A 13,762-nucleotide genomic window follows, 5' to 3' on the forward strand; every position below is an offset into this window, starting at 1 on the left:
ACTGAGATATGTGCCCACCAAGTGCCAATTTTGACGTATGAATATGAGAAACAAAGGAGTTCAGTACAAACTTAACACAGAGCTTTAATTAGACACCATAAGAGAAACTCTTCTGAAATATAGCTGCCTATTTATGTGCATATAGGAAGCTGCCATTGATATTGGTACCATACACATGGGATTATCACACTGTTGACCAAGTTGTTGTACATGTTCATCTAGTTTAAATTTATTATGGGGAATATGAGTTATATGTCACTGGGATTTCCTTTTTCCTGACACAATTGTACATTTATGAAAGGTATAAATTTAATCAACATATATTAATTGAGTGGAGAAGACATAGTTTTCTTGTGCTAAGAACATGTACATATGTTATTAAAATATGATTGATGTAGGAATAGCCAATCCCTGTGAATTAATTTTTTATGCCTTTCAAATAGACATACTTTCCTGAAATGTAATTAATTCCCATTAACCCCAGAACTGTGAAGCTATGTGCATACGTAGACAAAGTCATTTCAAAGTGTGTCTCCAGGAAAGGGGAAATATCTAAAACCTTTTTTTTCCCTCTTTTTTCCTCTAGTTGGCCCGTCACAACAAATTATTACAGCAGATGCTCAAACCAGGGTCAGATCCAGATGATGGAGATGAAGCCTTAAAGTATTATGCCAACCACACCGCACAGATTGAGGTAACAATCTATTATTGCTTGAAAGAGACCGACTGTGAAAAGATATATTTCCCTTTTATTTCAGACTATTTTTATAATTGTTTCCTAGGATAATGAAGCAAAATTGATATAAGCTATAAAAGTATATACTAAAAGACAAGATATGAGGAATGATCTATAAAAATTTGAGATGCACATTTATCAAAGTTGTCTTTATTTTTTGACCAATACTATATTTAAGTTTTCTTTTGTACTAATAAGGTGATTTTTATTCTGTTTTGCTTCGGTCATGGAAGCAGTTATTTCAGAGCAGTGTTGTTTTAGAGACAAGATTACTTTAATAGAAGCTATCATTTAAGAAGAGATATCTTTTTAAAAAACTATAGGAGGCTTATTAAAATAGAGATCTCTGTCAGAAAGTATTCAGAAGTATATGAAACACAGAAGACACTAATAAAATTTCCATGTTGGTAGCATAAACTTGGATGGTTTAAAAGTTTTCATTTTCAGTATGCAACAATTGACCTCCCTCCCCGCCCCCATAAATGAGACATTCTTTAATGGCCAGTGGCAGATCAGGAGTACGTGTCAACACAGACTTATCATTATGTGTTGGGGACCCATCTGGCTGTCATTGACTAGCTATGGTATCATTTGGACACTAGTAGGTAGAACTAATCAGGCAGAAGCACAAGTACAGTAGTTGACACTTGTCACTAGTAATTTACATTCATACATTCATTCACTCTGGCAGACATATTTTAGTTTTCAGCAGATTGTATGATGGGCATCACTGCTATTAATTCCTAAGATATATAATCACTATATCTTACAGCTTACCATTGCCCAACCTTTGGAATAATGAACATTATCTTGTGTCTCACAATGGATCCCTTAGTAATATTTATAAACTTTAATAGTGCTGTAGCTCTTGCGGGAGACTTGACCTAATGGAAACACCATGAGCTGGACCTGCAGCAAAATATCACTCACTACGTCAGGTGCTTAGGAACAAGGGGGCTGACAAGGTCAGGAAGCTGGAGACATTGATAGAAATAGAGCATCAAAGCACCAAGGTTCCGAGGAAGGTCCCAGAAGCCAAAATACAAAGTTGGATGGTTAGAAGAGATCAGGAACAGCAGGTACACTGAGTAACCCAGAGGTGGGGGTTGGGTTAGTACCTGTGTGGGAGAGATGGGAGCTGCTGTTGAAGTTGGTCTGTTACTGGTTTCCCAGCAGTGAGGAAAGGTTTAGCTGTGAATACATAAATTAGGTAAACATCCACCGAACATTTTACTCTCTACAGATTCTCATGCTGGTTCAAAGACCACCTCGTATGGCCTGCTCAGAAAGGTCACCCCTCCTTTCTCCACATGTTCATCCATTTCGTCTCACTGTGCTGCCACAGCAGTTTGATCATTCAGTTTAGTTGAACCTGGAATGTTGCTCCATGTGTGTCACTTGTCCCCTCCTGGAGGCAGGGACTGGTCTTGATCATCTTTGTATTTCCAAAGCTGAATACTGGATCTGGAATATAACCACAATAATGAATGTTGAAAATAATAGCCAACAAATGCCATAGACATTCAAATGAGGAAGATTACTTCTACTAACAGTGGTTTATAATTTATGGTGAGATTTTTGGTTTTTAAATGTTAAGTCGTAATTACAATAAAACTGAGTGAGATATGTGCCCATAAAGTGCCACTTTCGATGTATGAATATGCAGAAGCATAGGAGTTCAGTACAAACTGTTAACATACAGCTTTAATAAATTATTGGCTTTCTGTCTCTAAGTTATAGACTCAAAGATCTTGAAAAATAGGAAGGACTTTGTGGATTATGTGCCCGTGCCTGGCCTACCCACCACCCGAGGAGGAATCTCTGTTGTAATCGTTCTGCCCCTGCTTTCAGTTCTACCTGTGGTAGAGACCTCACTACTGTAGGAGGGAGCTGATCCAATTTGGAGCTCTAATATTTAGAAAAAAATTGGGGGGCAGAGAGTACACACTAGCCCACTGTAATGTTTACCCACTGTTCTGAGCATCTGCTCCCCTGTCAACAGGATAGCTTGGCTCTAGCATTTGAAGACAAATCATGATTACTAAACTACAACCTCATAGATTGGGTTTTATGTTGTTCTCCACTTTGAATTCCCCAGAACTCCTCAACTAAGGACTGAATAAGCATTCGTTGGATAAATGTATTGAAAAAATTATCTGTCTGTGCTTTTTGACAGTTAACACATTCCCCTTTCCTTCAGTCATCTCTGCAGTTTGTCCGTGTTCCTTGTAATATGTGACAACAGCCAGAATCAAACATAACATATCACAAACGGGCTGAATAGCTTGGCTCGTAGCAATCAAGACACGGTTTCTTAAATGTACCCTGAGATTTTTTTGGAAACGTTTGACACTGTTGGATCATGTAAACCTTCCAGCCCCTTCCCCACTTAGTTGCCTGTCATACAGAATAGGTCCATTTCTGCTTCTGTGAAATTGATTTCTTTTAAACCTATGTTTAGGAATTTTTACTTACCACCCCTAAACTTTCTATTGTTTGTTTCATCATAGTGTTTTCATGTGTAGTTTGGGTATATACCACACTATTTGGGAGAGCTCTGTTACAAATAACAGAACACTAGACTGACTGTTGTTTAAACAGTGAAAGTATTTGATTTTCCCAGATACCAGTAGTTCTGTGACTGATTTAATGATTCAATAATATCTTCAAGCACACAGGCCTTTCCATCTTCTTCTGCTAGGTCTTCTTTATTACATTGGTGATCTCTCTCCTTGTGGCTGTAGAATGAATGGCTGCCAAAGTCTCAGGCGTCATTCCCTTCCCCTACCTTTTGTTCTAAGCAGGAAGAAAGAAGATACAGACAAAAAAAGTTCTTTTATGCTAGGAATTTGGTTTTTTTATTGTTATTTTTTTTGTCTCAAAGGCTTTCTGCCTTTTCAGGAAACAAAGTCTTTCCTGGAAGCTCCTTCTCTCCGTCCCCCAGGATATTTCTCCATGTGCCTCATTTTCCAGAACTAAGTCTCATACTCACCAACATACCAGTCAGTGGCAAAGGGAAGCAGAAGGCCTCTCTGGCTTAGACCAGTGTTGATTCATTCATGAGGGTTGGGCAGAGTCTATAAACTTTCACCTTGGAGATTTGGTCTACACAGACTCTTGTTAACTTAGTAAAACTGCATGAAAATATTAGCCTGTTTTTTTAATTCAACGATAAATTATCACAAAATGCCAAATAAGGGAAGTTCAAAATAATGAGTATTTATATCTAGGTATGGACTAGATAGGTGTTATACCTATGAACGTTATGTTTTGCCATGACTAGGAAAACAGTTTAATGATGTAAAGCACCTGTGTCTGACATTATGTTGAGTCTGTCATTTATTTCCCAGCAGCCTTTTTAAGGAAGAACAGGCTAAGAACAAGATACAAATATACCACGTGCTGGGTTTAAGGTGACTAGCCAATCACTCCTAATTAATACCCTCTTAATTCTGTAGTACTTCACAAAAATAAAAATAGGATTAATGTTAACCCAGAAAGAATTAAGATTTTGGTTTTTGTTATTTGTCACCAAGTATAGCACTTATGATACTTTAATCGGTTAATTTTTCCTACTTAAAGAGAAACGTGTAAAGTAGTGCAATAAAGGACTATCTTGGATACTTCAAGCTGGCATATTTTTTTAATTAACTGAATTTATAAAATACCATGAATAAACTTGTGCTAAAAATAGAAAATACAGTAAGACTGAGGTGACTGAAGGCTAAAACACAGGTAAATCAATGTTTTCAGATTGTTCGGCACGATAGGACCATGGAGCAAATAGTTTTTCCTGTCCCCAATATCTGCGAGTACCTCACGCGAGAGTCCAAGAGCCGCGTGTTCAACACAACTGAAAGGGATGAACAAGGGAGCAAAGTGAACGACTTCTTCCAGCAAACGGAACACCTCTACAACGAAATGAAGTGGCAGAAGAAAATCAGGAGTAAGTACTATGAACTAAGATGATGAGTTTCTGGGTAATGGTAGATAAATTAGTACTCTGGGACACGATGTTATTGTTTGAAATTGGTTTTAAATATTTTGCCATCTGATGTTACTGAAATCACTTACAGACTTAAGAATGTAAGCTCAGTCTACCACCAGAGCTGAGACACCTGCGGCTTAATGAAAACAGAAACCTCTGTCTAATTAGATAATCTTTTAGTGCTGATCCCCTAGTTTTATAAATATTATGAAATACAGGGTTGCAGCTGTATGTTTCAACTGTTGAACAACTGCAGTTTGAAGTCCCTGAATACACGCTGACCAGCCCCAGCAGTCGGTGAACGGGATGGAGAGATGCTGGCACCAGCCTGCCCATCCTCTCTTGTCTTGTAATTTTATGATGGAGTGGGCTGTTTAATGCTTTTCTGAAAGTCATTCTTTCTTTCCACCTATCTTTATATTGCCAAGTCAAACTAAAAGTTTTGTGACACTTGTATTCAAATAGAAATGTTATAATTATAAAGTTAAAAATGAGCATAATACAGTTGCCATGCCTTATTTCTCAAACCTCAAGTCTATTTGGAAGTACTCAACTTTAAATTTAAAATATTTTAAGTTTAAAATTAACAAAAAAAACTTAATCAATCTCTCCCTTTATGTCCATCAAGTTTTACTTTTCATATTTAGGTAGTCCTATGTTGGGTGAGTAAATGTTTACTAGGGTTTTATCCTAATACCACATGATTTCACTCATATGTGGAATCTAATGAACAAATTGTGCTAGCCAGGAAAATGGGGACAGACTCACAGACGGAGAGAAGGTGACAGCTAGTGGCGGGGGGCAGCTCAGAGGCTGGAGGGATTGAGCAAAAAGGAAAAAGGACTCATGGACATGGACACCAGTGTGGTGATTGTTGGTTGGGGGCATATAAGAGGTCTAAAAGATAATGTAAAAAATGCAATGAAGATGAAATAAAATACAAAAGAAAAAATAAAATTAAAAAATTTTAAAGGTTAAAATTAAAAAATTTTTAAGGTTTAAAATAAAATTTAATTTTCTCAGATAAGTAATATCATGAGCTTTTAACAAAAATTGATAGGTAGAAACTCTTGATTAGGCCTTTGCTGTCTTTTGGGGAAGTTTTCCAGAAAAACAGGTATATGTTCTCAATAGGTCTATTCAACATCGCTTCATTATTCTAGCTTTCTAGGAATTTTAATGATTGTAGTTTTTGAATTTGAGTGGAGCTTGAAACATACGATCCTTGAATATAAGATGGTGTCATGCATTGTCAGCCTTTCCTAGCAGAATATATAAAAAAAATAAAGAAATTACTCTCCCTTAGCATTTTACCACATAGAACCTTACAGAATTCAGAGAAAATCTGGTGTGTTAAGAATACATATGAAGACTTGACATTTTTATTTGGGACGGTTGACAAACCCATATTTTTATCCTTGACAAAAAGGTAAATTGCATAATGAACTAGTGTTTGTGGGGTCTATGCTTTTTTTGAATAAATATTTTAGAATAAACATTTATAAAAAACAAGTCTTAAAATAACTTCCAATATACATTTTACTTTTAAAAATTGGAAGTACCTTATAGTGAGGTTATATACAGAATCTAATTCATCTGATGGATTTGTTGTTACCAATGTATGCATCAACATCTTCTAATTTTCTCTTAATATTCTGCTTTTAAAAATGAGGACTCCTAATTTGGGAGTGATGGATATGCAGATGTTTAGAGTTTATGATAAATTAGGCAACTCAGTGCCATGGGTATTCACAGCCCATTCTAGTGTTGAAATGCTCCAGTCCACGGAAGAAGGCAATGTGTCCTGAGGGTAGTACAGTTTATGACTGAGAAACGTACCACAGAGATTGGAATTCACTGAAAATAATTGAAAAGTTTATCATTTTTATTTGGAAGTTGATGTGCTTTTCCCCCTCAGTTAACTCCACGTTAAGTTAGAGAATGGACCTGAAGGAGTCATATGGTCAGACTGGTATGCAGACAGGTATTACATACCTGTTCAATTACTTAAGAATGGTGGAAAGAACTGATTTTTGGCTGATGTAAATTGTGTTCAATAGTTGCATTTGTTTTTCCATTCTGCTGACAGAGTCCCTTTTCTGAAAATAGTCAGCAAAGCCTTTGTCACTTGTTGGTAATTCTTATTGTATCTTTCACCTCTGCTGTTGCAAACCCAAAAAGTTCTTAGTAAATATGAATGTTTAAAGCTTAAATAACATTTAAAATCACTAGTTCCCAGGAAGTGGTGCTGTGCCATGCTAGTGCATTTCAGAGTTTCAGGTAACTCTCTGTGTCACAGGAATTTTCATCAGAGATAGATGTGTGCTGGGGTTTGGGGGTTTTTACTTGACTTTAAGGCATTGGAATGGTACAGATGTCTCAATTTTACTCAATTATATAGCAGTCTATATACCATTCCATTAAAAAAGGCCCCAGGCAGCTTCTAAACTGTCTTTTCCCCAGTCTGCTCTAGGGAATATATTAGAATCACCCTTTCTGTCCACCTTTAGCAATTGCAAAATTATGCAGCCTTCTACAATTTTTTTGGAAGTGGCAAATTGGCTAAAGGATAAAGAAGGAATCAACTAAAACCCTTTTTATGGTATTCATTATAAACTTTCAAAAGAAGTCATATTAAATGTTTATTTAAATATGCTTCATGCTAGTTTACAAAAAAATGCATTTAGTAAAATGTTATTTCAGCAGGGCTAATGTGTTGAAACCAAAATTTAGTTTCTGCTCTGTCCTGTTGCACGCCCTCTTTACTAGATAACCCTGCACTGTTCTGGTTCTCAAGACACATCTCTCTCTGGGGGAGCATCTCCTTCAACTTGGCTGTGTTCATCAACTTAGCTGTTGCTCTCTTCTACCCCTTTGGGGATGATGGAGATGAAGGTAAGTGCTTGTCTTTCTTTAAAGGATAAACATTTTAAAGTTCTAAAATAATACTGTTAATGCATTTCTTAACTATTTAGAGCTTCAAAATAATAATGGTTGAACTCTTGTTAAGTAGATTTTTCTATATGCATTGGAAGTAGAGAATCATGGTAAGTGGAGTAGGCAGGAAACTATGGTCAAACAAAGTGTTTTACAAAAAGTTCATATACAGGAGAGCTATTAGGGCTTGTTATATATTGATAAATAACGCACTGAAAATTATTATTTCTACCTATTATTGCTGAATGGATTTTAATATTATGTAAATATATGGGACAATTAAGGGTTTATGCCAAATATTCTTTGTGATTACTTTAAATAGTGGAATTTATGTTTTACCCTCTTCTCTATGCTTTCTGGATTGTCTAAGGTTTCTATAATGAGCATACATAAAATCTGAAAAAGTTTAAAAATGTATAAAACAGAATATGATAATAGAGACTATCTCAGAGTAAAAAGTTAACTCTTATTTCCAGAGTAGGACTTCTCTATATGAATGATTGACCATAAAATTAAATTAAAATTTTTTTTCTATTCAGTGATTCCAGAGAGAGAGAGCAAGGGTGGGAGGGGGAGAGAGAGAGAAGCATTGATTTATTGTTCCATCCATTTATGCATTCACTGGTTGATTCTTGTATTCACCCTGACTGGAGATGTAACCATGATGTATCAGGACAACACTCTAACCAAATGAGTTACCCAGCTAGGGAAAATATGAAATTAGTATTATTAAACTAATATTGCATGATATTTTACAAAAGCAAAACCAAGAGAAATGATCTCATTTTAAGTGAAATGGGAAATATTGTATAGAAGAAATAACCACGTGGTGAGACTGTAGAAATTAAGTTGTGTTTAAGTTTGGCAAAGTGAATGGGAAACTTTGTTACTGATTAGGGATATAATCAGGTAAATAACTTCGGAATGTGTGTGGAAAGAATGGCGAGGAGGAAAGGATGAGAGATGCCAGCAAACAATAACCGCTCAAGGTGCTTGTGTATCTCATCTGTTCATAGGGTGGATTATTGTGAGTGTTTAATGACCTGTCATGAGTGAAGCATTAAGAATAGTTCCTGGTAAAACTTAGTTGTTATTGATGTTACAAGGTAAATGTTAATACTACAAAGGGAAGCCCAATGAAAGGGATCATATGATGAGAGCAACAGGTATTTGAATCTGTTGCAGAAGAACTGGAGGTGAGCAGGAAGGGAAATGGGAGCCCAGGAGCAATTTGCTATTTTAAAGGTTAATTAAGATAACAAACATCAAAGTCCTAACAGTTAGGTATAGTGATCATGAATAAAGCTTGATCTTCTGGAAGGCAGACCAGTATTTAAAGAAGAATATGTGGCAATGGAGCAGGTGTGAGAGTTAAACAGCAATGAAAAACATAGCGAATGTCTGGTCATCCATTGTGGGGAACGTGCTAACATAACAGGTAGTGCAGACAGCTTTCTCTTCGCGGCGTTTAGTCCATTTTGTGCCATTAGCATTCTTGGACCAGAAGAATGTGACTCTTATAAGGAGAAAGGTCCAGCTTGAAATAATACATTAGTATCATCTCCACCCAGAATGCTAAGAATAAATTGTAGGAGCATAAATTCTTAACTAGGGAAGCAATTCTGGAAATTATCTAATATCAAACCCTCATCTGACGGATGAAAAGATGGAGGCCCAGAGAGATTAAAAATTGGCAGATTGCAGAGTAGAAGATTCACTTTTTGGTTCCAATCCAGGACTTTTCTGCATGGGGGACTGGGTTGGAAACATAACAGGAAGGTATCAAATCTTCACACAGGACATAATGTTTCCTAGTTTCTTTCCATGATCATATCTTACTGGACCCCCAGAGCCAACATATGTAGCCTCTGCTACCACCTATTGAATGTGAAATATAATGGTGATGGGCAGCGCCACTCCTCTAGAGATACACTCTTTGCTTATTCAGGAGAAAGTAGAATGCCTGATACATTTTTAATAGTTACCTGACTAACATCAGAGTAGTAATGTTGACCATAATAACAGTAGCTGATGATATGTACCAGTCAGATCGGGTTAGGCAAAATACTTGGGACTTTAATACATACTTTCATTTAATCTTCCTGACAATCCTGCAAATAAGCACTTCACCCTTATGGATAAAGAATCTGAAGTTTAGGAATAGTTGCCCAATAATTGGGGAGTGGAGTCCAGAAATACGTATTTTTTTAACATGCTCCCAAGGTCTTGCTCATACAATTGGTCCTTGAACAAGAACTTGAAACCACATATATAGTAGAGTTCAGAATAAGGCTCCAACCTCAAAAGACATAAGAGTAATGAAAACAAGACTGGAAAACCACGGTGCTTTGTCACCAGGTGCAGATGCAGACTTCACTCTTCAAAAAGGGCTGAACAAAAGTTAACAGCAGTCACAAAGGTGGAGATTCAGTCTTAGCTGTCTGGGTGTAGGGTTGGTGCTAAGAGGGGAGGGAAGGCATGAGCTGCTATTTTTGGCAATATGGAATCCCAAGGTTATGTTAGGGTAATCCAATTATAGTTCTAGATCAGTTATTTAATTATGACACAATGCATAAGGTTAAATTTTTGTTCTGGATTAGCCAAGTCTCTAACCTTCAGTTGCACACCATACATAGCTAGAAAGGCTGAGGAGATGAAGTTAAGACTGCTGCGTGCACTTGGCCATCAGCACTGGCTGGAGAAGGAAAGTTCTGTGCTGGATATGCCTGTTCTCTAACGCCCCATTTTGTGAGACATGGGCTGGATGACTCCTTGTCGGGAGCACTTTGAGGCACCTTAATTAATTGATCATTAAGATTCCTTCCAAAAAGTGCTAAAAAATGAAATAAATCAATGGGGACAAGTCAAAGAACACAGCATCCAACTTGAAAGATCTCCCAGTGGCCAAATCTGGGAAATTTGAGAAAAAAAAATATTGATAGTAATACATAATAACCCATAGAATAAAATAAAAATCCAGGAGTCCATTTTAATTGTGAGAAGAAAAAAAAACTATTTCAAACAATGGTATGCCAATTAATAAATGCAGAAGGAATAATGGAAATAGAATGTCACCACCATTTGTCAAACATCACAGAGTCATTGATAAATTCCAAAATTAATGTGTTAGATGAAAACTATAATGATAAACAGGATATTGACATAGTCTTAAGGCATTTCCTTACAACATACTTATTAATTATTAAATAAAAATAGTAACTTTACAATGGAAAATTACTTTAAGTGATCGATATTAATGTTACCAGTAATGAGACCCAGCAACCCTGGGGGCCTCTTGATATGATGCTCTGACAAGGACGTTGTGTCATTTGCCAAAAATGCATAAGCTGACAATGTTTCAGACAACCCAGAATGAGGGACAGTTTACAAAATAATTGGCCGTTACTCTTCAAACTTATGAAAGACAAGGATTGAGATTCCAGTTACTATGCATGGATGCAACGGTTGGACAGTGAAGAAGGTTGATAGGAAAACAATTGATTTATTTCAGTTATGGCGTTGGAGGAAAACTCTGCAGTTACCCTGGGCCACCAGAAGGGCCAACAAGTGGGTCCTACAGCAAATTAAACCCAGAACATCGCTGGAGGCAAAAATTTCAAAGCCAAAGCTGCCCTACATTGGGCACATCACAAGAAGGCGGGTTTCTTTGGAAAAGACAACATCACTAGGAAGAATAGAAGGCAGCGGGAAAGAGGAAGAGAGGCTGATACCGTAAAAGGAGCCATAGTGTCAGGAGTTGCAGCTGACTCAACAACATGTGACACACACACCAGATTGAAAGAAATGAAAAGACATGACAACTAAATGCCATGTGTGATCCTGGTCCAGAGGAAGAGCAATCATCAGGCAGTTGATGATCTTTGAATGAGGTCTATAGGTTAGACAAAGATTAATATACTATTTCCTGATAATTGATCAGTATAATACGATTATGTAAGGTGTTGACATTTGGGAGATCTAGGTAAAAGGTATATGAAAATTTTGTATTATATTTGCAGCTGTTAGATAAGTCTGAAAGAGTTTTGAAATGAAAGTTTAAAAAAATAAATAAATATGAGTAGCTGTCCAACCCTGAGGTACCTAGATTCTGGATATAGAAGCTGATTATGAAATCTCTTCATGAATCTGGGCCAAGAAAAGATGAAATGAGCCACCCTTCCCAACCCCACACCCTCAGACAAGCTGCTCCAGGGTCCCTGTGGCCAACGAGGAGGTGAGGACAAAGGAGCTGGCAGAGGGAATGGGCTGTGCGTGCTCTCCCAGCACAACCATGTGTGAGCTACTGGGAACTGCTTGTGCCAGATCTCTGCTTCACGTTTGAGTTATAGTATTAACGGAGAGATAGCATCTTCTGTCACCCTGCTCAGCAACCAGAGGGAGATACTTAAGGGGGGCTGTGATTCTCAGAGGATCATTTTATAGGGCCCTCCACCCTCTCACTGGGTACAGAAAATCTCCTTTCATTGACAGGCTCTGAGGAGCTCTGTTTAAATGTATTCAGGAATCCAGGCTTTATTTGTATGGCTATAGGTTTTGGTTTTTTAAAACTTTAGTGAGTTAATTTATTTATTTAACATATGATTTCTCCAAAAAAAAAAAAAAAGAAAGAAAAAAAAGAAACCTGTGCTGAAGTTGAGATATGAGGCTAAGCCGGGTGTGGCTGAAGCAGCAGCTGTGGATGCTAGGGAATCTCCTAGCAGTCTGCTCGGAAGTTGAGCATTGTCATGCCAACCACCTCTGCCCAGCTTGGCAAAGGCAGGCTAGGTAGTGGAGTAAATTGCTGTCAAGGGAATTCATTATATTCAGATAGCATGTGATTTTTTTAAAAAAAATCATGGTTGAATGTAAGGTGTAGTTCTCTTTTCCCTCAAATGCCTTGTGTTAAAATAAGTTTTTCAAGGTGATTTTGATGCATTCAACTTAATAACAAGCATTGATGGCATGTGGCGATATGCCAGATAACTGTGCTGAACTGCAGGGATAGAAAGGTTGGTAAAGTTGTCTTTGTCTTCAAGAAGCTCAAGGTCTAGTTAAGAAATGAAGAAAGGAGTAAAGCACAAGAGAAAAGACCACCCGTGGATGTATAGGTGGATGCCTGCCGTAGCTGCTCGGAGGCGGAGGACAGAGAAGGCCTGTGAGCCTGTGTGGGAGGCAGAGGATCAGAGAGAGACTGGGAAGTGAGATGCAGTGCATTCTCTGCAGCAGACTCCAAACTAGTCAGTGTGAGGCAGACAGGAGATTTCCATTATGCAAACTGAATTGAGGTCTCTAAGTTTGCTATTTGAATTTTGTTTTTAGAGGACACACTTCATACTTTCTAAGATTTAAAAATGTATAGAATGAATTCTTATTATTTCATTATAAAAGCAATACATGCTCATTATAGAAAACTGATACAAATGTGAATTATTAAGTAGAGAAGACAGTCCTTCTTCCTGCCCTTATCAGGTAAAAATTGATTTTTATAATTCTTACTATCTTCTCTAGGGTTTGTCAGGGGATTTTAATTTTTTTTTTTAGAATTAAATCTCAGCTACAAATGAATATGTCTAGTCTTACAAGGTATGATTTAAATTATTGTCAATTGACAATGGTGTAAATTAATAGCCACTGATTATAACTTTTAAGTTTATCTATTCACAAATACATATTCAGCATTTAAATATGTTCAAGGTACCATGTGAAATGCTATGTGAGTTCTTTTTTCAAAGGGACCAAATGCCCAGCTTTAGGTTCACGGTTGTAATTTCATACGGAAAAGCAGCTTGGATGGGCCTGTAAGTTGGGTGGGACAGAGTTTCTGGGGATCTTCAAGGCAGGTCAAACAGTGTTAGCCAGGTTGATGGAGTCTTAACACATGGCACCGGTTTGCTGGCTCTTGGGGGGAGGGTTGGAGAAACAGACAATGGCCTCTGCTTGCCTTGATGGCAGACACTTCAGTTTCTCCCTCTAAGCTACTGGTGCCTTTCAAGCTGCTACCCTGGTGCTGGAGCTCAGAGGGAATGAGTCTGAGTAGGTGAATCTGTGTGTGGGCTCTGTAAGAGGAACTGCTTGGAACTCCAAAAGTTTCTTTCACTGAC

General features: G+C 37.4%; 1 protein-coding gene across 1 annotated transcript in view; it reads left to right on the forward strand.

The window, feature by feature from the left end:
• The window catches only part of ITPR2 (inositol 1,4,5-trisphosphate receptor type 2), a 436,558-nt gene that overhangs the window by 340,184 nt on the left and 82,612 nt on the right, over positions 1–13,762 (forward strand). Inside the window, exons 46-48 of the mRNA XM_045828972.1 lie at positions 587–694; positions 4,490–4,682; positions 7,494–7,619. Of these exons, the coding sequence (XP_045684928.1) occupies positions 587–694; positions 4,490–4,682; positions 7,494–7,619 (427 nt within the window). The remainder of the gene's footprint in view (positions 1–586; positions 695–4,489; positions 4,683–7,493; positions 7,620–13,762) is intronic.

The sequence above is a fragment of the Phyllostomus hastatus genome, unplaced genomic scaffold, assembly GCF_019186645.2.
Source record: "Phyllostomus hastatus isolate PE091 unplaced genomic scaffold, TTU_PhHast_1.1 phas_scaffold_93, whole genome shotgun sequence".
Lineage (NCBI taxonomy): Eukaryota > Metazoa > Chordata > Mammalia > Chiroptera > Phyllostomidae > Phyllostomus > Phyllostomus hastatus.